The sequence below is a fragment of the Peromyscus maniculatus genome, chromosome 8 (assembly GCF_049852395.1).
Source record: "Peromyscus maniculatus bairdii isolate BWxNUB_F1_BW_parent chromosome 8, HU_Pman_BW_mat_3.1, whole genome shotgun sequence".
NCBI classification, from domain to species: domain Eukaryota; kingdom Metazoa; phylum Chordata; class Mammalia; order Rodentia; family Cricetidae; genus Peromyscus; species Peromyscus maniculatus.
The window spans coordinates 43,783,100-43,810,854 of record NC_134859.1 but is presented as its reverse complement, the minus strand read 5'-3'; the positions used below and the strand labels follow the sequence as shown (position 1 = coordinate 43,810,854).

Sequence of the window (27,755 nt, the reverse complement as noted above, 5' to 3'; positions counted from 1 at the left end):
CTTTCCTGGGACTCACTTGGTAGTCCAGGCTGGCCTCGAACTCACAGAGATCCACCTGGCTCTGCCTCCCGAGTGCTGGGATTAAAGGCGTGAGCCACCACCGCCCGGCCAGGCTGTTTTTTAAGGGTGGTTTATCTAAAGAGTGTTTAGTGGCATAGTTGCTTGGCCCTTGCATGATCTCCTATATTAACAGTTCACCAACCACATTTCCATGCAAAGGTCTGGAGGGTCCACTGGACAATATGAAACAATATTTCCACTCTGAGCAACGCTGTATGGTTTAAAAGTTGCTCCTGCGTGCAGAGCAATTGGTCAGTGTGTGTTCATGATTTAGTTCTCTGTGCTGCTTAGGAAGAGGAGCTGCTCTTCAAATGGGTAAACCCCAGGTGAGCTGCTGTCAACCACGGGCAAGGTGCGTTTTCTGTGTTATCCTTCTATTTGAGAATGTCCTGGGATCACTTCTCCATGGGATCTAACCTTCCCCCGTGCGGTGCTGACCTCGGCTCTAGGTTAGCTGAAACCCTGCCTCCAAAGTCTGAGTGATGGCATTTTTTTTCCTTGTTAACCAAAGTTGAATCATTTTGCAAAAAGGTATTTTAAATGTTTAAAGTGATTTATTTTTAATAGTTTGAACAAATAACTTAAAAGAATTCCAGATATATTTTTAAATTTAAAAAAGCAGTACATACATACAATAAATATAAAAATAGATTTTTATAAATCTCTGGGTTTTCAGGTAGCTAAACAAAAAGACATAACTATAAAAATAAAAACAAATGAGTGGCTAAGTGGCTACCACAAACCTGCCATTCAGCACACAGCCAGCTGCTTATACGGTACGGTCAGTTAACAGAAAAACAAAAACAATGATGTGAGCAAATGTGAAGAAAATGAGGGGGAAGAGGGAGGGAAGGGGAGATTTAAAAAAAAAAAAAAAACAGCATTGGAGGAGAAAAGGACAATTTATAGAAAATGTTCTATAAGTTGGTTCCAGAAGGTCACCAAGATGGAACACCTTTCAGACTGAGGACGTGATGGGAACTGCATCCTCCAGCAGTTTCACATTATCGAAGTCTTCCCTGGGGAAAACATGCTCGGCTCCCCACATGAGCCTTTGCTCCAGACCCTGCACTGGAACAAGCCTGGCTGTGGTCCTGATGGTGGAGGAGGAAGGTTCATAACCATGAAGGATGGGATGCTCTGGGGCACGGAGCCGGCCTTGGCACCTGACAGTCCTGTTTCCAAGCCTACCAAGAAGGCTCAAAGACAATAGTCAGCTCAGGCTTTTCTTCCTGAAGCGCTTCTAAGGCATGTTTTGTTTCATAATTAAAATACATTTCACACAACCTGTAAAAACAGAAAGAAAGCTTTGGGTTAGACTCATCAGAAACTGGGAACTGGGCCTTTAAAATGTCAGCTCATCTGGTGTGGTGGTGTAGACCTATAATGGGAGCACTTGGGAGGCTACAGCAGGAAGAGTTTCACAGTTCAAGGGTAGCCTGGGCTACTTAGTGAATTTGAGGCCAGGATCATCTTGTCCTTGCCCAGGTTCAACAGTTCAAGCAGCTCATGGCCCACCATGCTTAAAGTCTATTGGCTTCCCACACCTACTTGAATGGATGACTTGACTCCATGTATTTATAGTTATTTTACTGTGTAATATTTAATGACCAACACTTTTTACAAGATAACTGCAATGTTCTCTCATACCTTACTATCAACGTCCAGTGTATATTTAAATTTCCTCAATTGTCTTAGAAATATTTTACAATATGTTTATCTAATTGAGATCTCCTACAAATCTACACATTGCAATTTCTTGGGATGCCTCTCAATTAGTCTGCACATTTTTTTTTTTTTTTATTCAGGATCTGGTATATGTAGTGAGGCTGTTCCTAAAATTAGAACTCCTCCTACCTCCACTTCCTGAGTGCTAGGATTATTGGTGTGAGCCACCACAGCCAGCTCAAGTACTGAATTCACCTTCTTTATTAACATTTCCTTGAAAGTTAACTAAGGAAATGGACCACTGGTCCTACATCTTTTCCAACAGCGTCTGGTTGAGCTGTGAACTGTACGTTTGCACACCTTCAAAATGTGAGTGTGTTGGAGTCCTATCCTGAAATGTGGTGATAGGTAAGGTGTTCAGGTGGTGACTGGGGTTGGGTGAAAGTGTAAGAACAGAGTCCTTGTGAAGGGATTAGAACCCTTACATCAGGGAACAAGATCTCTCCTTGTCTCACCTGGAGTGTGAGCACACGGTGAAACAGCCCTCTGCGAGAGAAAAGGAGCCCTTTTCCAGCAACTAAATAAGCCGAGCCTCGTTTTAGACATTCTGGCTTCTAGAGCTGTGGTTAAATACACTCCTGCTGTTTAAGTCACCTAATCGATAGTGATTTGTTTTCACTAACTAACACAAGCTGACTACATCCAAGAATTCCCAGGCTATTTTGAGCCTGAGCCACCAGCTCAGTCTTGACAATTGCTCTGGGCTGGATCAGTAATCCCAGCTTTGCTCTTCCCAGTGACTCCTGGTCCCATTCATACTAAGAGCTACAAGCTCCTGGAGGCGTCCGGGACCCCTTGTCACATGGCTCTGGCTGTCTATAAATCATCTTTTCTTCGTCCTTGTTCATTCTGCTCTAGGCTTTCCAGATTTCAAACCACTCAGGATTCAATTGAGTGTGAAAAGCTTCCCATCCTTAAAGAAAAGCAAGTCTAAATGAAAAGCAGTCACATGGATGGCATTTATTTGCAAGACATTGTTGGGTTTTTTCAGGATGGCAAGTCTTTTCACACCCAATTGAATGTAGTCTGAATATTTGGATACTGTTGGATATTACTTTTCCCATATCGCTGTATTTTTAAAAATCCACAACTGGCCCAGAGCCATCTAACCCCACATGCGAATTACTCCAGAGAAGTCCTGAATTTTGTCCTGTGGTCACCTTCCCCTCAGCACGCTGTGCCCCTCATGTGGAGCTCTGCAGGACGCACTCACTGTAGGTTCTGCAGAAGGCAGCCCTGCTGTTTCAGAACTTCACAGAGCATCATCACACCCAGGTCGCCCAAGTCATTGTTGCCCAGGTTCAGCTTCCGAAGGCTCCGGTTGCGGGTCAGCATTGTGGAGAGATTCCAACAGCAGTGTGAGGTGAGGCTGCAGTTGTCTAATCTTCGAAAAAAGGAGGGTGATGTAAAGAAAATATCCTCACCCATCCATCCCTGCTGCTCTCCAAGATCTTAGCCTGCATTGTTTCCATGCATCAAAAGCCCGGGAATAAGCAGCTTGAAATAGCTTTATACAGTACTGTTGTCCCCGCCCCGCCCCGCCCCGCCCCCGCCCCCGCCCCCGCCCCGCCCCGCCCTGCCCCGCCCCTTGAGACAGAAGTTTCTTTTCCCAATGTACTGGATGGTGCAGACCAAAACCATATCTGAAATACGTTAACCAACACTTTTTAAATGCTGTTTTCCCCAGATTTCCACAAAATGCCAATGCCATACCATATGAATTTGTTTGTGGTTTTGAGGCCTGGGGTTGGCAGAAACTCAGCATTTAAGCTTTACACGATCTAGAAATGAACTGACACCAGAAAGATACCTCCTCTGACTCAGATTTGCCTCATGGTCACTCTGCTGTCTACCTCACACCACGTATTCCCAACACCTCAGTCAGCCCAGGAACTCACTCCAGCATCTGCAGCTTGCAGTTGGGGTGCAGAAGTCCCTCACAGAGGAGTTTGAGCCCCGAGTCTCCGAGAGCATTGTTTCGCAGGTAGAGGTGTGTGAGGTTCCGGCTGGCTTTGAGCACAGAGGTCAGAGCCGAACAACCAATGGAAGTAAGGCCGGAGTTCACCAACCTGTAGGAAGAACAGAGGGAAGCATGCTCAGTGCCCAGGCTCTCTCAGGCACTACTGGCCGCTTGCAGCTGCATCCTCCAACCGAAAGGTCAGAAATCAGCGTCTTGACTGTAATCTGAAGCATGAGTCCACATCTCTGGATCCCACAGGAGAGAGGAACAATGGTCTCAGCATATGCTCTGCTTGGATGAGCACAAGAAAAAGAGAGAAAATCAAACGGGCGGATGCATCCACACTTCCCTGGCAGCGGACGCTCCTCCATACCTCCTCATCTAAAAGAACACCCCACAGTTAGTCCTCTAACTATAACCCTCTGGCACTGCAGAGAGCCATCTGGATCCTGACAGCACCCTGGCAGGAGAGCAATGCAGCTGCAAGTACACACCTCTGTCGCGGGTGGAAGTCAAAGGTCATGAAATTGTCTCCCTGAAAGTCAAAGAGCAGATGTGTGGAGGAAGCAGACTGGGGCTCAGTCGGGATTCTGACTTCTGGTGACTTGTTGTAACTTACAGGGATGTGGCCAGGGACTGTGTGGGCCAGGCAAGTGGGGTGACTTCACCCTCCTCTCCAGCATCCCCTCTCTGTCACACCTTCCCTCCACCTGTCTGGTCCTCCTCAGAGCAGAAAGCCACTGATTTGTACTGATACCAGTGGAATGAGAATTTTTAATTTTTTTTTTTTTTTTTTTTTGGTTTTTCGAGACAGGGTTTCTCTGCGTAGCTTTGCGCCTTTCCTGGAGCTCACTTGGTAGCCCAGGCTGGCCTCGAACTCACAGAGATCCGCCTGGCTCTGCCTCCCGAGTGCTGGGATTAAAGGCGTGCGCCACCACCGCCCGGCGAGAATTTTTAATTTTTATTACATTTTATGAGAGAGACAGAGAAACAGACATTGAAACAGAGACAGAGAGAACATGCACATCTGTGGAGATCAGAGGACAATTTTGGGGAGTTGGCTCTTTCTTTCCACTCTGTGAGTCCCAGGAATTAAACTCAGGTGGTCAGGCTTGATGGTGGGAGCCTTTACCTCTAGGACCTCACAATAGTCCAAAACTTTTTGATTTACTATTTTTGGGTCAAGTTGAACATTGTCTACAGCCAAGTATTGCTTTAAGTATGTTCCCCCACAGACTCACATGTTTGGATACTGGGTCCCCAGTTGGTGGTGCTGTTTGGACATGTTGTAGAACCTTCTGGAAGTGTGCCCTGGCTGGAGGAAAAGGGTCACTAGAGGGAGGGCCTTGTAACTCTAGCCAGTTCAGGCCCATGCTCTCTGCTTCCAGATCCACCCAGAGATGAACAATCTCCCACTGTCATGGAGTCACCTGAATATAAGCCAAGGATGTGTGCAGCCCTGCCTGGGTTTCATTCCTAATACCACAGAAAAGAGGGCCATGTCATAGCCAGATGTTGGCAACCATTGAGGCTGAGGGATGAGTATGCTTCATGCATGATATAATGTTTAGAAGAATCAAACAACCACATACTGTTAGCTGCCCACTGGCAACATCTCAGTTCCAGCCGACCCCCCTGCAATGCTTTAGATACTGACTGTCAACTTGTCAGATCTAGAATCACCTTCAAGACAAATCTTTGGGCATATCTGTGAGGAATTTTCTAGATTGGGTTAGCTGAGGTGCGAAACCCTACCTTAACTAAACGTGGATGGCACCATTCTATGGGCTGGGGTCCCAGACTGAATGAAAAGGAAAAAGCCAAGTGAGGACCGCATTGTTCTCTCTGCTTCCTGTTTGTGGATACAATGTATCAGCTGCCTCACACTTGCTCACTGGGCGCCCCCTCACACCATGAGCTGCACCTCACACTGTGAACCACGGAGTCCCTCCACTGGGTCCCCCCATGAGCTGCACCTCACACTGTGAACCTCACACTCCCCACTGTGTGACCCCATAAGCTTCCCCTCACACTGTGAACCACAGAGCCCCCCCCCACTGTGTCCCCTCATGAGCTGCACCTCACACTTTGAACCTAAATCAACCCTCCTTTCCTTCTGTGTGTTCTGTCAGGCGTTACGTCATTGTATGTCACAGCAGCAAGAAACGTTACTGATCACCCGAGAGCTTCCTTCTAGGTCCTGAACACACACACATCAAGTTATATATGCAAGCATAGGTTTTATAGAGTGATTTGTATCAGTACAAATGGAGAAACTTGCCTAAAAGTTCTTGACTTAATGAGAGCCTAGATAAACCATGGTGATTGGTACTATGGGGTGCTGTGCTCCAAACTAGGTCTTCATGAAGCCAAATGGAAATTTAAATTTTCATTTAGAGAAATGAAAAGCAAGTTTTAAAAATGTTTCTATTATGTTTCTAGTTTAAATAGCTAACTTCACTGTTGGGTTGAATTCTGTCCTCCTAAAACATCAGATGTTGAAGTTCCAGCTCTTTAAAATGTGACCATAGCCTGGTAGTGGTGGCACACACCTTTAATCCCAGCACTCAGGAGGCAGAGGCAGGCGGATCTCTGTGAGTTCGAGGCCAGCCTGGTCTACAGAGCGAGATCCAGGACAGCCAAGGCTACACAAAGAAACACTGTGTGGTAGTTTAAATGTAATTGGCCCCTATAAGCTCATAGGGAATATCATTATTAGGAGATATGGCTTTGTTGGAGTAGGTATGGCCTTGTTGGAGGATGTGTGTCACTGTGGGGGGGGGGGATGAGCTTTGAGGTCTCGTGTATTTTCAAGTCACGCCCAATATCTCAGACTACTTCCTGTTGCCTGCAGGTCAAGATGTAGGAATCTCAGCTCACTCACAGCACCATATCTTCCTGCAACCACTCACGCTATGATGATAATTTACTAAATCTCTGGAAATGTAAGCCACCTGTTGTGGTTTGAAAGAAAATGGCCCCTAAATGGAATGGCACTACTGTGAGGCGTGGCCTTGTTTGAGTGTGTGTAGCCTTATTGGTGGAAGTGTGTTACTGTGGAGGCGGGCTTTGAGGACTCATATATGCTCAAGCCACGCCCAGTGAGAAAGGCTACTTCCTGTTGCCTGTGAGTCAAGATGGTACTAGAGTCCTTCTCCAACACTACATTTGCCTGCACGCTGCCTTGCTTCCCACCATGAGGACAATGGACTAAACCTCTGAACTATAAGCCAGCCCCAATGAAATGTTTTCCTTTATAAGAGTTTCTATGGTCATGGTGTCTCTTCACAGCAATAGAAACCCTAACTAAGACACACCCCAATTAAATGCTTTTCCTTTATAAGAGTTGCCATGGTCATGGTATTTCTTCATAGCAATAGAAACCCTAACTAGGATGCTCTGTTTTGAAAATAAAAATGTGACCATAGCCAGACATCAAACATCACAGATGCAGTTGGCTAAGATGAGGTCATTAGCTGGGCCCGAATCTAATACGACTGACATCCTCATCAAAATCAGAGCTTCTGACTGGAGAGATGGCTCGGCAGTTAAGAGAGCCTGCTGCTCTTCCAGAGAACCCCAGTTTGTTCCCAGTATCCATGCCAAGCAGATCACCACCCCCCATAATGCCAGTTCCAGGGGATCCAGTGCCTTCCTCTAGTCTCCTTGGCACCACGCTCAGCTGCAGTGGCCTCCCCCGATACACACTCACACACATAATTAAAAATAAATAAATGAAACCGTAGACCCAGAATTTGGGACTCGATGTTATACACAGAGACCCAGGGAGAATCCTGTGTAAAGATGAAGGCCACTTCAAGTGACACATCTACAAGCCAAGGAAGAGCAACAAAAGAATACACCCTCGCTCATGGCCCTCAGAGGAAGCAACCCTGCTAATGCCTTAATCCCTACTTCCAGAATTGAGAAACAATACATTTATGTAAAAGCCATTAGGTTTTGGATACTATGCTATAGCAACCTTAGTAAAGTCATACATATGGGATATTTAGATAGAAAGATGGATAATTAGATAAATATGTTGATGAGTAGTTGCACGGATCAACACGTGGATTGATAAAGTAATTGATGATGTGTGGATATATGTGTGGATGGGTGTTTGTGTATAACACAGGGTCTGGAATTTTGCTTGCCAGGTTTGCAAGTGGTTTTCTCCAGAGACAGAGACGTTCTTCACTTTTAGCTTCACATACCTGGATAATTCATTATGTTAAACTAAGTATGTTGTTTTTGTAGCAAGACTTGTAAGTGGCATCCAGGAGTGAGATCTGTTTGGGAAGACATCTGTCTCTGGGTAGTTATTGGCCCTTATGGGTACATAAGATACCTTAGAGAGTGTAGAAACAAATAGCCAAAAATCAGTGGCAAAAGCTGCGGATCGCAGGAAGAGAAGTCCACACAGAATCTACAGAAGAGGAACCTATCAGATCAACAAGGACGGCAGCAAACACAGGCAAAGAAGCTCAAGAGGAAGTGATGTACGAAGCAATGCTCCAGGCATGAGCCACGCTAAGGGCTGGGACAGACAGACAGGAGTAGGGGCAGGATCCTGAGGGCAACACAGACTACACGCTGTTCCGTGGTCTACTGATGACCCCTTCCCTAGAGTGTTGTGTGTGGAAATGAGATCACTTCTACCATCAGCACCCACAACAGAGCTCGGAGGCCAGATCATATCAGTGGATCAAAATGAGCATCAGAAGCTGCTTCGCTGGGGAGGAGCCATAGCAGCACCTATAGCTTTATAGGAAAGCAGTTTGGTAATGTCTGGGGTTGGGCTAATAGGACAAGCCCAAGGAAGCATCAGAGCTTACAATTAATACTGGTTGTTAATTATGAATAATTGATTATCTCTCAGAAAAAAGTCTACCTTGTTAGTGTTGGGTTTTTTTTTTTTTTGATATTTTGTTTAAGACATGGTTTCATGTAGCCCAGGCTAGTCTCAAACTCATTATGTAACTGAGGATGACCTCAAACTTCTGATCTTCCTGCCTTTCCCTCCCTAGTGCTAGGATTACAGGAGTGCACACAAAACCCGGTTTATTCTGCACTAGGGGTGGAATCCAAGGCATGACACATGCTGAGCAAGAATTCTACCAATTGAACCACATATCCAGACTCACCTTTTACGTTTATCTTTTTTTGTGAGGCAGGATCTCATACATAGCTCTAGCTGTCCTGAAACTCACTATGTGGACCAGGCTGGCTTCAAACTCACAGAAATCCACCTGCCTCTGCCTCCCAAGCACTGGGATTAAAGGCCTGCACCACTATGCTCAGCTTGTTTTATTGTGTCCTAAATGTTTATCTAGCTGTCATTTCTATCAATAATGTGAATAAAGACATATTTGGTTTGTTTTATTTATAGATATTGACAGAATGGACATTTAGTCTTTCCTAGCTGACAGGCTGCAGTTAGAATCAAATGCTAAAGCCCTGCAGGGGACACAATTGCAAAATATAACCAGGCTGAGGGCATCCTGCTCACAGAGGTGTGAGCTGGGAAATCACACCAGGGTGTCTACTTCCTAGCCAGCATCCACAGGCAAAGATCTGAAGCTCCTGGGCCTCTCTATAGGCAGGCATTGATGACTGGTGCTGATGCTGAGCTACATCACAGCTGAGGATTTAGAGACATCATGCCACATAAGTATGATGTTGTCTTTGGGGACCAGAGACTGGGGCTGCTACTCTAAGCCCTGTAGAGAAAGGCAATCACCAGAGCTCAGAACCTAAGATGCTGTGGCAGGGGGATGAGAACTCAGTGCAGAGGATATGCTTTGCAGAAGTAATATGCATCTTGAAAGTGTTCACACATTAGATGATTATTGCTCTTGTGCATGTCTTAGAAGCAAGTTTTGTGCTCAATGGGAGAAATAGGGCTGAACAACCCCTAAGAAGCTCCAATTATACTGCTATAAGCCAGTTGGACTTACCTGACCAGCAGTAATACGACCGTCCCCCAGTGTCCTTGAGTAACTGGCTCCAAGACACCCCACAGGTGCCAAAATCTGCAGATGTTCATGTCCCTCATGTAAAATGGCAGAGTATTTGCATATCACCTCTGTACATCCTCTCATCAACTGTAAATTATCTCTAGGTTACTTACGGTACTTCTCATGGCATATATATATTACACTATATGTAGTAATTATGCTGTATTGTTCAGAGAATGATGACAAAGCAGAAGGTTCATATATGTTAAATACAGACATAATTTTTCCTAATATTTTTAACCCACAGCTGGCTAAGCCCATGGCTACTTGAATCTTCAGAGCAGAATCCCAACTGTGTGCTACATGAATCTGACGCTTCAAACCACTTCCGATGCTGATGCTGCAATTCCCACCTTCATCTCTAGCTGATGGGCCTTTTCTAGAATGTCCCCATCCATGTTTCCCAAATAAACTGTCTCTGAAAAGAATCAGATTTTCCACAGAGAGACAAAGACTTACTTACCCCAGCTTCTGCAAGTTACACTGTGGGTGCTTGATTTTTTCACACAAAACTTGAACTCCTAAATCTCCCAAGGCATTTTCTCCGATGTACAGTCTGGTCAGAGAACGGTTGGAGCTCAGAGCCAATGCGAGATCCCGACAACACGCAGATGTGAGACAGCAGCTGACCAACCTTCCATGCAGAGGGGACAAGGTCAATACCATCTCTCATGTACTCTGCACCGCGTGCTAGGAGACTATGCCGCTGCTGCTCCCCTCGGCTGAAGTCTACACCTCAGCTCCTCATACCCTCATCCCCTTCCTGTCTGGTGAAATAACAGGTAATAAGCCACTCCTGCACTAGAACGTCCTCCCTACTCCCTTCACTTGGTTCTATTGAAATAACACGTACACATGGGGACCGGGGAGATGGCGTGGTAAGTAAAGGCACTTGCTACCAAGCCTGACAACCCGAGTTTAATCCCAGAACCCACAGTACGAGAGAGCTGACTCCAAAAAGCTGTCCTCTGACCTTCACACAAGCTCCACGGCATGCCCACTGAGGCCTGGAAGCAGAGGCCTGCAGTCCCGGCTCCTCAGGAGGCTGAGGCGAGAGAGTCTCAAGATAAAGGGCACCCGGGCAACTTAGCAAGATCCTGCCCCAAGATGAAAAGGGAAGGGGCTGGGGCAGAATGCTTGCCCAGCATGTAAGAGAACCTAGGTCCAGCTCCCAGCACCAAAAAGAGAAAGAAAACCCAGCACGACTCAGGGCCCTTTAGAGCGGTCATCACCACTATCCGAAACTGACTCTCTACCCATTAAAAACAAAACAAACAAACAAACAAACAACCTCCCCACTTATTCCTCACTGGTGCCTGGAAGCTACTACCTATGTCTTCTGTTACAAATTCAAGTGTCCATGGTACTAACATACGTGTAACTATAGTGTTTGCCCTTTGGTGACAGGTGTATCTCAGTAGGACACCTTCAAGGCTTGTCTAGTTTTCAGCAAGTATCCGAATTTGTTCAAAGCTGTGTCTGTGCAAATACCACTTTCTGTCCTGTGTCCACGAAAGGACACAAAGACGTTTCTAGCTTTTGGCTGCTGTTACTGACATGCTGTGGATCTGATGTGTGCAAACGTGGTTGCACAGCCAGCGGGCACACCGTGGTTGCACAGCCAGCGGACACACCCAGAGACACGTGGGTCCAACACAGTCCGATACTCAGCTGTGTGAGGGTCACCATGCTGCCTGCCATGTTTTACATTCTTGCTTCCCTGTTTCACACCCATGCTTGCTGCTGTTTTACATTCCCGCTATGTCAGTGGCTCTCGACCTTCCTAACGCTGTGACCCTTTAACACAGTGCCTCATGTTGTGGGGACCCCCAACCGTAACATTATTTTCATTGCTACTTCATAACTGTAATTTTGCTACTGTTAAAAATCATAATATAAATATCTGTGGTTTCTGATGCTCTTAAGTGACCCCCCTGAAAGGGTCATTCAATCCCCAAAAGGGCCACAACCCACAGGTTAAGAACCATCGCACTGGATGCCAAAAAGTACCAGTTCCCTGAGTCCTTACCGACACCAGTCTAGCTTCTTATTTGTTTGTTGTGGGTTTGTTGTCTATAATAATCACGGAGATGAAGCTGAGTGCAGTAACACACACCTTTAATCCCAGCACTTGGGAGGCAGAGGCAGGCAGATCTCTGTGAGTTTAAGGCCAGCCTGGGATACAGAGTGAATTCCAGGACAGACAGAACTACGTGAGACCCTGTCTTGGAAAGAAAGAAAGAAAGAAAGAAAGAAAGAAAGAAAGAAAGAAAGAAAGAAAGAAAGAAAGAAAGAAGGAAGGAAGGAAGGAAGGAAGGAAGGAAGGAAGGAAGGAAGGAAGGAAGGAAGGAAGGAAAAAGAAAGAAAGAAAAAAGAAAGAAAGAGAGAAGAAAGTCATGGTGACGGGTGATGAAACAGGAGCTGGCACCACCTGATCAGGTGGGTTTGTTGTTGTTTCTTTGTTTGTTCGTTTTGTTTTGAGACACAGTCTCATGGAGCCCAGGCTGGCCCGAGGTTTTGATCTTTCTGCCACCACATCTGGTTCAGTGGTTTCATTCGGTGCTGGGGATCAAACTTGGGGCCTCATGTCTGCTAGGCAAGCACTGTACCCAGGGAGCTGCATCTTCAGCCCTCAAGCGCTTTCTCATCTCTTTAGAATTCGAGTCCCCCAGAAGCATCCAGGAAGGACGGCACAGAACAAATGAAGTGCCTCGGTTGCTGTACCCCCACTTTTTCCCTGTTTAGTGAGAGGCCTGAGGGAGTGTTGTGAACTCTCAAAGCTCTTCTACCAAGATACCTTGCAGTGCTTTATTTTCTCAGATACCTTAAAGACAGACATAGTTTATTTGCTTATCTGCACACACGTGCACACCACTGTTATATTTTCACAGGAAGCTTTCCCCACAGCAGTCGCTGGTTGGTTAAACGACTGGGAAAACCGGCAGAAGGAAACACGGGAAGTCCTCCTGGCCACTGAGAACATTCCAGTCCTCACCCATGTGCGGATAGCTAGTGGAGTCTCCCTGAAGCGGAGTTCCTGAAAGGGACCTCAGGGCAGAGCTTCCTGAGGGGTGGGCCAGACTCACCAGAGTTCCTGCAGGTCGCAGAATGGGTGCTTCAGTCCCGCACACAGAAGTCTGACTCCAAAGTCCCCCAGGGCGTTGTCGCTCAGATCCAGCTCCACCAGCTTCTGGCTGCTGCTCAGGACAGAGGAGATGTCGAAACAGCATTGATGGGTAAGTCCACAGCGGCCCAACCTTCAAATGAAGTATAGAATCAGACATCAGAGTGTGGCCCCTTCAGAATCTGGATCCTACATGTGTCCCAGATCCACATGTTCAAACTATGGAGCGTTGGTGGAACCTCTGGGAGGTAGAGTCTGGAAGAAGACTTGTGGGACCAGTGTGGACACTGAAGGGGGGTGACCTTAAAGGAATACTGTTCTCTCTCTCTCTCTCTCTCTCTCTCTCTCTCTCTCTCTCTCTCTCTCTCTCTCTCTCTCATCATCTGTCTCTGTTTTTTCCATCTCTATCTCTTCCTCCTCTCCTTAGCCATTGACTCCTCTACTATATAATACTACCATGATATTCTGTCTTGTGGTGGGCTCAAACAACAGACTCAACTGACCATGGACTAAAACTCTGAGCCAAAGCAATCTTCCCTCCTTTGAGTTGACATTTCAGGTGTTCATCAAATGGAGGGAGAGCTGACTCACAGACTCCTTCACAGCTATTGTCTTCCAGTCTGGACTTGGTTTCTGCACCAGGCAGGAAGGAGCAGGGGTGTCCCGGAGTAAACCAAGAGTTCCTGAGCAATGCCCAGGACATGTAAGAAGTGGGCCACTGCTCACCTGGTCATAGCCCAAAGCTATGGTGTAGGGACCCTTGTGGTGAGTGCCCCAAGCACGTGTTCATCCACTTTCAGGTGCACAAAGGATGCCACCAGGTTTGTAAATGCAAAGGGTGGTGAGCCTAGAGCTCCTGTCCCCAGGAATTTCTAACACCTGAAGCACCCTCACTAGGCGGGCGTCACTAGGGTCCTCATCTACATGACAGAAAGTCTTTACAAGCATCATGCCCTCGCCGATTTTGCTGGACAATCTAATCGTGGTGTTCTCTCTACACTGAAGAGAAATTCGGGAAGCAGAGCCGACAGGTGTTCTCATGAAGTTCCTATTCCACTGGGGCAGGGATAGCAACGCCACAACCAGGAAGACAAGATGGGAGGGATGGGCAAAGAACAGTCGGAGTCTCTCTACGCCGGGCTGCTCATTAGTGTTTTCCCAGTCTAGGTAGCATTGACTCAGTTTCCTTCCTAGTGAACAGATCTCCACAAAGAAGAGCTGTGGGGAATGTCAGCAAAGCTGAGGCAAAGCCCAGGACCAGTGCCTGTGTAAGCATCCGGTCTCTGTCAGTGCCCCACACAGCTTAGATCGGCCACTGACTACAACTGTGATTCATTCCGTGCACTGTTGTCTGATGGTGGTCTGTCCCCAGGAGGCCACGTGTGTCCCTAGGAGGCCTCGTGTCAGAAGCTTGTTCTTCAGTGTGGTGATGTGAGATGTGCTGAAACCTTTAAGAGGTGAGAGCCTGGGGCCTATGCTGGGACACTTTGCTCAGCCTGGGTGAAGGGAGGGGGGGGGCTGGACCCGCCTGGACTGAATCTACCAGGCTGAGCTGAATCCCCAGGGGAGACCTTGCCCTGGAGGAGATGGGAATAGGGAGTGGATTGGGGGGAGAGGGGAGGGGGAGGGAGGAAGGAGGACAGGGGAATCCATGGCTGATATGTAAAATTAAATTAATTATAAAATTTTTAAAAAAAGAGGTGAGAGTAAACACAAAAGAATGACGTCACCACCAGCACTGTCTCAAAAGGAATTAAAGGAGTTTTCTTCGGAATTCAGTTAGTTTCCCATGTTAGGGCCAGGTGAAGTGACTTTGTGGGTAAATGTTCTTGCCACCCAAACCTAGTGGCCTGAGTTCTATCCCAAGAATCAATTTCCAAAGTTACCCTTTGACTCCACATGCATATTGTGACATGTGTAGGCTCAAAATCACACACACACAGACTCACACACAGACTCACTCACACACACACAGATAATATACACAACACACACACGCAATTTTTTAGAGAAAATAAAAAAATAGAAATTTTCTTTTTTATTTGTATTCTTTTTAATTTAAATGTTTTCTTATTCCATATATTTAGAGGTAATTACTTAAATAAAATAGAGCACAGAATGGAGTATGTGAAATTCACATCCCTACAACACTTTGGTGTGTTCTGATACTGTCATCCATTAGCATCCATAATAAAATTTCCCAATTCTCACTCAGAAGCCCGGTCCATGAGAGGATGGAAGACAGAGCTTCTGTTTTGCCACCTAGAAACAGTTCTTTTCAGTTCTTCTTCATCTTCCCCACCTAAAGCTTCCCAAACTTCCCCCAGTCCACTCAGGCTGCCCATTTATAATGTGTTCCTCCAAAGCTTCATGTGTCACAGTTCCACCCCAGAAGCCCACAGGGTGGGACCATATTTGGAAATAGGCAACTTCAAATAGGCAGTTAAGCTGCATCCACAGTGTTGAGCCTAGTCCACGTGGACCGGTATCAGACACAAGAGAAGGCTGGAGGAGGTTAGAGCATGGACACTCAGCAGGGAAGGCTGGAAGAGGTTAGAGCATGGACACTCAGCAGGGAAGGCTGGAGGAGGTTATAGCATGGACACTCAGCAGGGAAGGCTGGAAGAGGTTAGAGCATGGACACTGAGCAGGGAAGGCTGGAAGAGGTTAGAGCCTGGACACTCAGCAGGGAAGGCTGGAAGAGGTTAGAGCATGGACACTCAGCAGGGAAGGCTGGAAGAGGTTAGAGCATGGACACTCAGCAGGGAAGGCTGGAAGAGGTTAGAGCACGGACACTCAGCAGGGAAGGCTGGAAGAGGTTAGAGCATGGACACTCAGCAGGGAAGGCTGGAAGAGGTTAGAGCATGGACACTCAGCAGGGAAGGCTGGAAGAGGTTAGAGCATGGACACTCAGCAGGGAAGGCTGGAGGAGGTTAGAGCATGGACACTCAGCAGGGAAGGCTGGAGGAGGTTAGAGCATGGACACTCAGCAGGGAAGGCTGGAGGAGGTTAGAGCATGGACACTCAGCAGGGAAGGCTGGAAGATGGTTAGAGCATGGACACTCAGCAGGGAAGGCTGGAAGAGGTTAGAGCCTGGACACTCAGCAGGGAAGGCTGGAAGAGGTTAGAGCATGGACACTCAGCAGGAGGATGATGCAAAGAATCAAGGAGGAAGCAGCCATCTACAAGCCAGGGAGAGACTCAGGACCAACCAGTGCTTGTGTGATTTTGGACTTTAGCATCCAAACCTGAGGTAAAAAAAATGTTAGAGCCTTTAGGGTTTGGTTCTTGGTCCTTTTTTACAGCAGCCTGGGAACAACTGACCAGACCCATCAATGATCCCTCTCTAGTGTCTCCTCCCATTCATTTTCCTCTCTCTCTCTCTCTCTCTCTCTCTCTCTCTCACACACACACACACACACTCTCTCTCTCTCTCTCTCTCTCTCTCTCTCTCTCTCTCTCTCTCTCTCTCTCTCCACACACACACAAACACACACATACACACACACACACACACACCACATACACACCCGTGGAGACTTACCACAGTCTCTGAATGTTACAGCCTGGAAGCTGGAGTGCCTCACACAGCACCCTCATGCCCGCATCCCCCAGGGTATTGTCACTGAGGTCCAGTTCTGTGAGGTTCTGGTTGGTGCTTAGACTGGAGAAGAGGCCTCGGCAGAAGCTAGACGTGAGATAGCAGCTCTCCAATCTAGAAGGGCAGGAAGAAGGACAGAAAAGAACATTGGTTTCTAATGATAACAAACTGGAGCTCAGGACAGGGCTCCAGGCACCTATTCATAGAAAAGTCTCCTGGATGTCAAGTCACAAATCTACAGTTCCTTCAGACGGAAGCAGGCTGGTGAGCCTTGGGTAGAGAGGTTCCTTTTGAGATTCAAAGAAGTAAGCTTTAGACTTACTGCAAAAACCCTCAGGTACCCCCTTCCAACATTAGACAGCTGTTGTGCCCCTGGTCTGGACGTGACACTGAGTGGTCCAAGGAGCATCTTTGACTCAGGCTGCCCAACTGCATCGGGACTGCTGTGGAAAATCCTGAGGCCATGCTGCAGTCACAGGAGTAAAGTCAGAATCTCAAAAGCAACACCATCTACATCGCTAGTGTTTACTTTTACAGTCATTTGCAGGGATTCACATAGGAACACCCTGTAGCTCTTATTAAATGCAGAGGCTGAGGACTGGGAATGGAGCTCCGTTGGTGGAAAGCTTGGCTGGCATGTTTGAGGTCCTGGATTTGACCCCTAGCACAAGTCACTCTCTACCATCCACAGGGCGGCAGTCACATCATCACGAAGCTTGGCAATTATATTTGGAAAATCGGTAAGTGAGGAGAGGAAGTAAGGACCAAGGAAAAGAGCCAGAAAGCATAAGGCACAGGCTCCATCTGCTTGAAGTCAAATTTCCTTACCTGGAAGAACAGGCAGTGTGGGGCTCTGGGAAAACACCCTGGTCCTGGGCCAAGTGTTGACTTTCTCCCTTCTCTTCTTCTTCTTCCTTGGAGGAGTTGTGGAGAAACCCCAGGGAAAGCGTTTTCACCCGGTGACAGTTCTTGATACAAAAGGAGGACACCACATGGTCCATTCTGGTAGAGAGGTTGATCTCAATTTTGGGAAAGTGGTCCATGGCCCTCTGCACAAAGTCTTCTTCCTGCATCTCATACAGGCAGTAGAACAGTTCCAGCTGGCTGGGCTGTCTCTGCAGCTTCTTGGCCTTGGCTTTCACTTCAATCCACTTCAGCAGCTCCAGTCTGACTTGCTGAGAGATCTTGCAACTCAATTTCTTCTCCAAATAGGAGGCTCTCTCCTGGTTCACAAGGCCGAAGAGGAAACGGACCACGAAAATCAGATAGCCTTTTTCAAACTTGCCGTAATTTTCTAGGAGGACCTTCACGTCTCGGTTCAGGAGATCCGAACAACCTGTTGGTCCCTTCCTCACAGCCACCCCCTCTTCCTCCTCTTCCAGCAAGTAGTACATAGCAGCAAAGAACTCCTGGAAGGTCATGTGGCTGAAGCTGTAGACTCTCTCACAGTCCACTTCCTTCTGGAACACGTTCATCCTCAGGAAAGCAGAGACATCTGTCTTCTGCAGGCCGTGTTTCCTCAGATCACACTCCTCAAATAGGATTTTCTGGTTCCAAATTCCATCTGCAGCCAGTGAGCAGAGCCCCTGTAGGTGGGAAGAGAAGAGATGCTCCTCCATGTCCCCTCGGGACTGCAGCAGGCTGGAGAGGAAAAAGACATAGACGGCAGTAGTGGTCTTGGAGGTCTGGGCCAGGCTCTTCCCGGTCTCCATCTGCTGCTTCAGCCCTGTGCACACAATCCAGCAGACCAGGGGGATGAAGCACATGGTAAAGAGGATCTCATTCTCTTGGATCAGCCTGAAGGCTTCCCTGGCCTGCAGCTCATCTGAGAAATACTTAAAGAAATACTCCTTCCTTTTGGCCTCGGAGAAACCAAGGATCTCTACATGGCGAGGGTGGTCCAGCAGATGCTGCAGTTTCTCCAAGGCTACCGGCCTCGTTGTAATGAGCAGAGAGGCCTTGGGCAACAGCTTCTTTCGGATGAGGCTGCTCAGCAGGATGTCTCCCCTCACAGCCTTCTGCCAGTCTGTGCAGACCTCTCCAATGTGCTCATCAAAGGCCCCTTGCAGCTCATCAAAGCCATCCATGAGGAAGAGGATCCTGGAAGGCTTATGCAGGATCTTGCACAGTGGTGGGTTTGGATCAGGCCAGCAGCTGACAATCAGGTCTCCCAGACTCCTTGGTGTCCTGAGGCTCACCTCTCGACAGTGGATAAAGAATACATAATCAAATTTGTCTTTGAAGAGCTTCCCAGATGCCCAGTCCAACATAATCTTCCTGGCTAGTATTGTTTTCCCAATGCCTGCTGCTCCCTGGAACACCACTGTGTGCACAGGCTCTGTGTGCTTATCCTCAGGCTCAAACAGTAACTCCAGCTTAATGGAACTCATGGGGCTGTCCCACATTTTGGTCCTGCCAATGGTCAGTAGTTCATACTCCCTCTCTTGCTTGCTGGGATGCTCCTTGACCATTTGTAGCTGAGTGTAGCGTTTGCTGAGGTCAACACTCTCACCCAGACGTGCATTTTGATCTTGGATACAGTAGAACCTGCTTCTCACATGTCTTCTGTACATCTTACAGTAATCTGCAGCAGAGACAGGAAGGTAGAATCCAGGAAAAGCCCCCATACATCTATTCCCCAACAATAATCTATTAGGGGACCTATGCTCTTTCAGGAGGAACACTGAGAATTGTGAGGATCCAATAACAACAGCAAAAACACGTAAAGAATGCTGACTGTCATAGAGAATGTGCTCACCACTCATGTATATAGCAAGGTATGCTCTCTGATGCAATAGAGGCATGGTTGTTACGGCAGTAACCAACCATTTCATCATGGGATTTGAGGTCAACTCCCAAGGTAGGAATTCATGTCAGGTCCTGAAAAATCCAGTCTAAAGCCTATGTGGCCAGGGAGCCACAGGCCCTAGTGGCAATGTGTTCTCCAGATAGCTCATATATCTATTACTGTTTCCCAAAAGGGTGGAGGCAACATAAAATGCAAATTAATATAAAACATGCCCACGTGTCTAAAAGAAAAACAAGCGGCTTGTACTCTGGAGAGAGTAAGGATTAGGTTAGGGAAGTAGGAGGTATAATTTTTATCCACTGCTCAAGAGTATCAGGTCCCCCAAACTCTGTCTTCCCCCTCATGCTAGAGCAGAAAGCCGGCACCATAGGCACTGCCTCCAGCCAGAAAATCTGTTATTTCAGCCTCATACCTGTAGTCTGAAAAAAAAAAAAAAAAAACAAAAAAAAAAAAACATGTAAATGTGCATCTACTTCTTGAGCTGAAGGTGAGTTTCCTGAAGCAGGCCTTGTTCCCCGAAGAGGAAACCTGTGGCGTGGCCAAGCTACCCAGCTTCCCAGCTCCTTTTCCAAACCTCCTCTTCCAAGTCTCAAAGCAAAGGTGGAAGCTCCCTACATACCTTTCTTTTTTTTACAAATTGATATGTGGGAAAGGTATCCCAGCAAACCCATCCACTCCTCTTCAAGGCTGTCTTCCTGGCATACCACAGTGAGATTAGAAGCACGCTCATCACCTAAACACAAAAGGAAAAAACACAAAGTACATCAAAGAGTCCTAACACAGAGGATAGAACGGAGCCTAGTCTATGGGGTGGGTCAGAGGCCCCTACCCCATATTCCTTCTGAATTAGACATGGCTTAGCCAGGCATGACAGCACACACCTCTAAGCTCAGCACTTGGGAGATGGAGGCAGGAGGATCAGAACTTCAGAGTTATCCTCAGCTACGTAGTGAGTTCAAGGCCAGCCTGGGCTACATGAGATCGTGTCTCAAAGAGGAAAAGCAAAGAAAAAGAAAAGTAGAGGGAGAGGGGAGTAAACATGGTTCAGGTAGTTGTGTCATCAGAAGCCCGGTGAGCACGATTCTGCTTGCCTTGCTTTGAAAGGATAGCTGTCAGCCATCAGCTAAACACTGTGTTCCCAAGCTCAGAATGTCTTTGCCAGACCCAGAAGTCCATCAGAGTACATATGAGAAAAAACAGTGTTTCTTTTGCCATCATCTGTCCCTGGCTGTCCCTAGCAGCCTGACTTGGAGGCCATGTGTCCGATCCTCAATGTTCTCCTGACAGGCTCACCCTTCCCTGCTCGTAGTGGTGTGGATGTAGCCCATTTGGGTCATATCCTGTTCTTCCATGTCTAGATTTCTAGGTCTTCCGAAATGAACATTGTCAGTCAAGTAGTTCAGAACACTGGTTAACTAAATTCACATAGAAAAATTTAAAAATTCTGAGTAGGACTCTACTCAAAGCAGTTCTGTTTACTCTACACTGAGGCTTAAGGCATCATTATCCACAGAAAACTCCAAGGAAATTCCAACATGTACCTTTAGCCAAGGACTACATGTCCAAGTAGTCTGGGCTTTCTTTCTAAGAGAAATTTAGGAATGCTGTAACCAAAGCCCCCTGTAGGAAAACGTATACAATAGATTAAGGACACAGACAGGAACTTTATGGGTAAGGTAAGTACTCCTGTGGATATAAAATAATTCTATAAGATAGTGTCAGGGATGTAGCTCAGTTGGCAGAGTGCCTTCACAGCATGGATGAAGTCTATCTTATACCACATAAGCCAGGCATGGTGTTAGCATACACCTGTAACCCTAGCACCTGGGAGGTGGAGGCAGAAGGATCAGGAGTTCAAGGTCATCCTCAGCTGCACAGTGAGTTGGAGGCAAACCTGAGCTGTGTGAGACCCTTTCTAAGGAAGGAATGATAAGAGAGGAGGAAAGAAAGAGAGAAGAAAAGAAAGCGCCACTAGCAATGAGATCACAAAACAAAAATCTAGACATTCGTGCAAACCAAGCTCTCAACATAATTCTCCCGTAAGGTCTCCTTTAACCCAAAGAGAACTTCAAATACTGGTGACAGTTTTCACACTTAAAATTCAGATGTGAAAGCCGACATCACATGGCTATACTTCCATAGTCTTGCCTGGCTTTTTACTCGGATTATGGCTGACTCTGAGTGGGGAGCCCTGGGTATTTAGAACATCTCCCTTGGCTCATACCGTTCATTTGAAAGCACTAATAGTACTAGTAATTACTTTATAGGGTTGCTGGAAGAACAAAATCCATCAAAACTGCCTAGTATAGCTGTTCTGGAGTGGTGGCTCAGTGATTAAGAGCCCTTGCTGTTCTTCCAGAGGACCTGGATTCAGTTTTCAGCACCCACATGGTGGCTCACAACTGTCCAAAACTCCAGTTCCAGGGAATCTGATGCCATCTTCTGGCCTCCTCGGGTAACAACACATGCATGGTGCACATATAGACATGCAGGCAAATACTCATCCACCTAAAATACATGTATTTTGGGGTGTTTTGTTTTTGAGACCTGGTCTTTCTATTACATAGCCCTGGCTATCCTGGAACTTGCTTTGTAGACCAGGCTGACCTCTAACTCACATAGATCCACCTGCCTCTGCCTCCTAAGTGCTGAAACTAAAGGTGTGTGCCACTAAATCAGGCCCAAACTAAATTTTATAAAAAAAAAAAAAAAAAAAAAAAAAAGAGAGAAAGTAGCAACTACCTAGTAAAAAGCCAGAGACAAGTGGCTCAGTGATCAAAGACACAAACCTGGTGACCTGATTTTGATCCCCGGCACCCACGTGGTAGAAAGAAAGACTCAACTCCTGCAAGGTGTCCTTGGACCTCCACATATGTACCATAGCACACACATACATGCACACAAAATAAATAACTAAAAACATTTTATGGTTTAATATCAAAAATTGCTTAGTAAGTACTCCTACTGCTGAGATTAACACTCCACTCTTATTGCATTTGTTCTTTGTACAGACACAGTTACAGTTGCAATGTGATATGCAGCTTGATTGCATCGTTCTCCAACACACAGCTCCATCTCTTTCTCCTGTATCACTATTGCCTTGCCATGCACCCCCTCGTCTCCACTGACCCCGTGGTGTAGGATGGAACCTAGGGCCCTGTGCATGCTAGGCAGGCGCTCTACCACTGAGCTATCACCACCCCAGCATCTTTACCCATTGTGATTACTCCCTCCTGCCCCTCCAACTCAGCATCCTCTGCCTGTGACGTTCTGGTCACTCTGAATCCTTTCTGCCGTTTCCCTTGTTCAGAGCAAACAAGTATCCACTAGGAGCTGGTTGGGAAACCAGAGGTGGGCCTCAGTACTAAACAGACCCGTAAAGAGCATGGTACCGGGGACAGCAGGCTCCTGGGAGTAAGTGAATACTGCGACCGGAGTTTTTACAGAACTAGAAAAAGCACGCGGCTTCCTCCCACTCTCTCATACCCCGCCAGGAGAAGAGAAAAAACATGATAATAAATTAACATTTTCAACATGCCAACTTCTTTGTGGCAAAGGACATAACCTCCTAGCATTTATAAGGCAGAGGAAAGAGGATCCTGAATCTGGGGGCAGCCTGGAATATGTGAGACTCTAATTCAAAACCCAAGAAAGGACAATGTTGCATAAACACAATTACCCACTGGCAGATGAAGAGACAAGCAAAATGTAGTCTATACATGGATATTTACCATTAATCTTTTTTAAAGAAGGAAACTCTGACATACATGAAGTCATTCTGCTAAGTGAAATAAGCCAGCCACAAGAGACAAACATCTCATGATTACACCTGCATGAGGAATCCGTAGTGGTAAAGTTGACAGAAACAGAAAACAGAAAGGTGGTTGCTAGGAGACGGAGTTAGGTAACGGAGAGTTATTACCTAGCAAGTTAAGAGCTTCCGTTGTGCAAGGCAAAAAGCACTCTGGAAGCTGGTTGCACAACAATATGAGTTTCCTTATTATTAAGCCATATACTTAAAATTACCAAAATTCTACGTTTTAGGTTACGTGTACTTTACTGTAAGAAGAAAAATCTTCTTGTTCACTCACTCCACTCTGGCTGGTCCTTCTCAGCTTTTTCCCAGAGGTCTCTCCTGTTGATAGCTGCAAAGATCCCCACAGCCATGGCCCATGCCTTTTCCTCCCCATTGAAGTCGATCATGAGTGTGGCTAGATCCAAATGGTCGGCCTTCTCCATCTGGCCCCTGGGGAGTGGGATGCAGCCCCTCTCAGGTGGATAATCTTCCAAGTGCATTTTGAATTTCCTGAGGTCCACATCCTCGAGGTCCTCTAGATACTGGGCCAGCTTGCATCGGACGCTTGTCATCTTCATCCGCAGCCCTTTCGAGGGTCCTGGGGCTTAGGTCCACACTGGCACAGCAGGAATGAAAACCCCAGGTGGGTAAGAAAAATCTTATTAAAACTCTCCACTTCCAGAAAACTAGATGCTAATATTGAAACATCACAGGGTACCCCATAGCTTGGTACAGGTTTTTAAGTTTCTTAACTCAAAAAATTCCAAGCGGGGGGTGGGGGGGGAGATCACTCAACTCTATGAATCACCATCTCTGACTCTGAAAAGTAAACCAAATGCTTACCAGAAAGTTCTCTGAGCTTGATCCAGGAGTGTGTCCTGAGCCATGGAAGTAAAGCTCCTCTGTAGAGATCAAAATAAATAAGCCATCAACACAATAAGCTATGGTACACAGAGAACAAGCCTACATGAGACCACGGTCCCATGGTAACAAGGCTGGAATCAGGGCACTCGTCACTGTTTCTCAATTTCAGCTTCCCCATTTACTCACTGAGAAAGCAAAAGAGATTGCTTTCCGATCACTTTTAATGGAAGGTTCTGGTTCTTGCTCCTGTTTTCATCTGAGGGGAAGGAACAAAGGAAGGAGAAAGCCAGGAGAAAAGATGCTATAGTAATAACAGAACAACAACAGAAGGCGGACCCACAGCCCAGAGGGGTGGACAGTCTTGCACTGCTCCTCTATGTCCCATGGACCGACGGGACCTAATCAGGTGGAACTTGGGCGCATATAAAGGAGAGGAACAAAGCATACATCTCTTCAATGGCTCTTTGAAATTTTCAAAAACATGAGCAATCATGATTCACATTTGGTTAAATATGAATTAAAATTCATAGGCTAGATGCTGCCCTGACAATTCTTTCTCATCTAGGTTCTCAACTAATTGGAGTGTGGAAGTTCCTTCTGCTGAGCAGTACAGACACTAAGTGGCGATCTCAGTCTGAAGCCATTAATGATAGGGGAAGGGAAAGAGCCTGGAAAATGGTAATGGACTCTGAATTGATATTTATATGACAGCAAGCTGATACTCAGTCACCTCGAGCTCAACGACTCCTGTTCCGTTTCCATTCTTGTCTCCTCTCCCTGCTGTAGGCAACAGCTCACATCCTTCCTTTCATTCATCTCTGGTGCCTTTGCTGACAGCCGCCCCAGCTCTACAGATCCTCCTTCAGCTCCCATCTGTACCAGGATTTTTCAGTTCTCTGCTCCCTGCTCCTGAGACCTTCCACAAATAGCTTTGGTCTTTACTTTGGCTGGCCCCTGGGCTTCCAGCACATTCCCTCACAGGCATCCCACTCTGCGGCCCTGAGTGGATGCTAGGCAAGCCTGTTGAAGTCCTAGGAAACTATAATTTCTTCTTCTTCTTCTTCTTCTTCTTCTTCTTCTTCTTCTTCTTCTTCTTCTTCTTCTTCTTCTTCTTCTTCTTCTCCTCCTCCTCCTCCTCCTCCTCCTCCTCCTCCTCCTCCTCCTCCTCCTCCTCCACCTCCTCCTCCTCCTCCTCCTCCTCCTTCTTCTTCTCCCCACCACCTCCCCACACCTCCCCAACATGCACAAACCAAGTAACCAACAAACAGAATACCCCAGAAATACTTTAAAGTTAGATTTAGAATCTAGAAGAAATTTCTAGTCTATTGACCAAGACAAATCATGCCATTGAGCATAGCTTCCCATTCCTTCCCTGGACCTTTCACCCACACTGCTCCATGAAACAGTACTCACCCAGATACCAGCCTTAAGTACAGCCAAAGAGGAAATGAGATGAATTTATAATGGTCACTGACACTGGAGGCAGGAAGGATGTGGTTTCAGGAAGTGAACGAGCTTGCATCACGGTCAAAGGCAAACTAACAGTTACTCATCTGGATGGGTTTTCCAAACCCAAGCAATAGAGTTCTGAGTCTAAGCCTGGGCTGCAGACCTGAATTCCCCAGGGTCCTTGGGGAAGTCTTCAGAAGCAGTGGGAGAAGGTGGCTCCTCGGGGTTCAGCTCGAATTGCAAGCACCCCAGAGAGAGCTGGACTCCAGGAAAGAAGGAAGTGAGCAGTGATACGCAGAACTGGTAAGTGGAGAGTTGAGAATAAGGTCAGGCTCTGAAACCCCATGTTCCACGTTCTCTCCCCTCACACGGAGTGGTCATCAGGCAGCTACAAGTGTTTGCCGTCTCCCATTAATTTTGAAGGCAGATGTCCTACTCCGTGACTTCCAGACTCACCTGTCAGGTTGATGTGGAGAATTAGCTGTGTCCAAGGAAAAAGCCAAAAGCATTTGGCTTTCTTTACCCCTACAGAACAAGGAGAAAGATGGTCACACAGACCTGCTTCCCCTGCCCCTCTTGGTAAGACCAGAGCCTGACAAGGGGATGGGTTCCCCCGAGCTCTGAGTGAGAGGTGCTCTCTCAGTATCTGGCATGGAACAGCTACTCATACTGAACTACAGGTGAAATGTCAGACCCACCTCTCACAGACTGTGTAGATCCGGAGGCAGCAGCAAGAGGTGAAAGGCTAAAGCTAGACAGGAAGCAGACCAGACACACTCAGGAGCCTACTGGCTGTACGTACGATTTTTTTTTTAAGTCAGTTGTAAATCGGTTTGACTGAGATATATTTTATATGTAGCAAAAATCCACACCTTCATAAAAACAGATACATAGATTAATAGAAAAGGGTAGAAAATGCAAAAATAAGCCCCAGTTTGTGTGAGCAAGTGATTTTGACAAGGACCATCAAGAAGATAAAAAGAAGAGTGATCATTTCAACAAATGTTTTTTTTTTTTTCAGCCAGATCCAGTGGGGCAAATCTGTAATACCAGTTGCTTGGAGGTTGAAGCAGGGAATTGCAAGTTCAAGGCCATCCTGGGCAACTTAGTAGGACACTGTCTCAAAATAAAAAGGGGGGTGGGAATGGAGCTAGATGGTAGAGCCTTACCTAACATGCCTGAGACGCTGGGTTCCACCCCTGGTACTGCAAAAAGTAAAAACTGAAAAGTAAGAAATTGATGATCTCGCCGGGTGGTGGTGACGCATGCCTTTAATCTCAGCACTCCAGAGGCAGAGCCAGGCGGATCTCTGTGAGTTCCAGGCCAGCCTGGTCTACTGAGCGAGATCCAGGACAGCGAGAGAACTGCAACACAGAGAAACCCTGTCTCGAAAAAACAAAAAAGGAAAAAAAAAAGAAAGAAATTAGTGATCTCCAGAAAACTGGATAGTTACATGCTAAAGAATAAAACTGGACCCTGCCTGATCTTATCACATTTAAATCCACTCAGAGAGAGAAAGATCTAAACAGATCTGATGCCGTAATTGTCTAGAAGACAGGGAAAACCTGTTAGTGCTGACTCTGGTGAGGGCTTTTAGGCATCTCCTGAGAAGCAGTGCAACAAGAGGGTAAATAAGCTGTCGGGACCAATCATACTAAAAAGCTCCCGAGGACATGAGTAGAGAGAAGAAACCACTAATGACCTCAAGAAGGCATTTGTAAACCACATTTTAGATAAGGGGTTAACAGCCAAAATATGCAAGGATTCCACTCAACTCAGCAGTAAAGAACATGAACAAAGAACACTCGAGAAGAAACCAAAAGCCCAGCAGGCATGTGAAAAGTGTTCAGCATCACCAGTCCTCAGGCAAAAGCAAATCAAAGTGACAATAAAGAAGTTGTATATACATACATACATATACATATATATATGTATGTATGTATATCTTAGACACAGAGCTTGCCTGGCATGGGGGAAGCCCTGAGTTTGATCCCCAGTACCACATAAAAACTGGATAGAGCAACATGCACACAATCCCAGCACTGGAGAGTCCAAGGTCAGTCTTGCCTAGGTAGTGAGTTCTAGACTAGCCTGGGGTACAAAGGGAGACTTGGTCTCAAACAAACAACAAAAATCCAATAAAAATAATAATAAACCAGTTGTTGTTCTTGTTAACCAATGAGTTTAAGTGGGGACTTACAGAAGCATCACTGAGAGACTGATTGCCGGAGCACGGGCAGTTTACCAAGAGTCACACAACTGGAGGGACTAGATAGACGGCTCAGTGGCTAAGAGCACTGGCTGCTCTTGCAGAAGACCCAGGTTCCATTCTCAGGACCCACGTGGT

The 27,755-nt window shown here is 46.6% G+C and overlaps 1 protein-coding gene across 4 annotated transcripts; it reads right to left on the bottom strand.

Moving 5' to 3' along the window:
• Positions 1–594: 594 nt before the first annotated feature.
• Nlrp3 (NLR family pyrin domain containing 3) lies at positions 595–26,031 on the bottom strand. Of its 4 annotated transcripts, none has more exons than XM_076542470.1 (11): positions 25,865–26,031; positions 23,939–23,997; positions 23,391–23,711; positions 19,919–20,032; positions 17,319–19,074; positions 16,434–16,604; positions 12,852–13,022; positions 10,229–10,399; positions 3,687–3,857; positions 3,002–3,172; positions 595–1,347 (listed from the first exon to the last, which is right to left on the bottom strand). In XM_076542470.1, the coding sequence occupies exons 3-11, from the start codon at positions 23,671–23,673 to the stop codon at positions 1,248–1,250; spliced, it is 3,108 nt and encodes a 1,035-aa protein (XP_076398585.1). In that variant the 5' UTR covers positions 23,674–23,711; positions 23,939–23,997; positions 25,865–26,031; the 3' UTR covers positions 595–1,247. The 4 variants fall into 4 exon arrangements, with proteins under 4 accessions (XP_076398585.1, XP_076398584.1, XP_042140043.2 ...); XM_076542469.1 differs by lacking the exon at positions 25,865–26,031 and adding an exon at positions 25,373–25,851; XM_042284109.2 differs by lacking the exon at positions 25,865–26,031 and adding an exon at positions 24,146–25,075.
• Between the last annotated feature and the right edge of the window lie 1,724 nt (positions 26,032–27,755).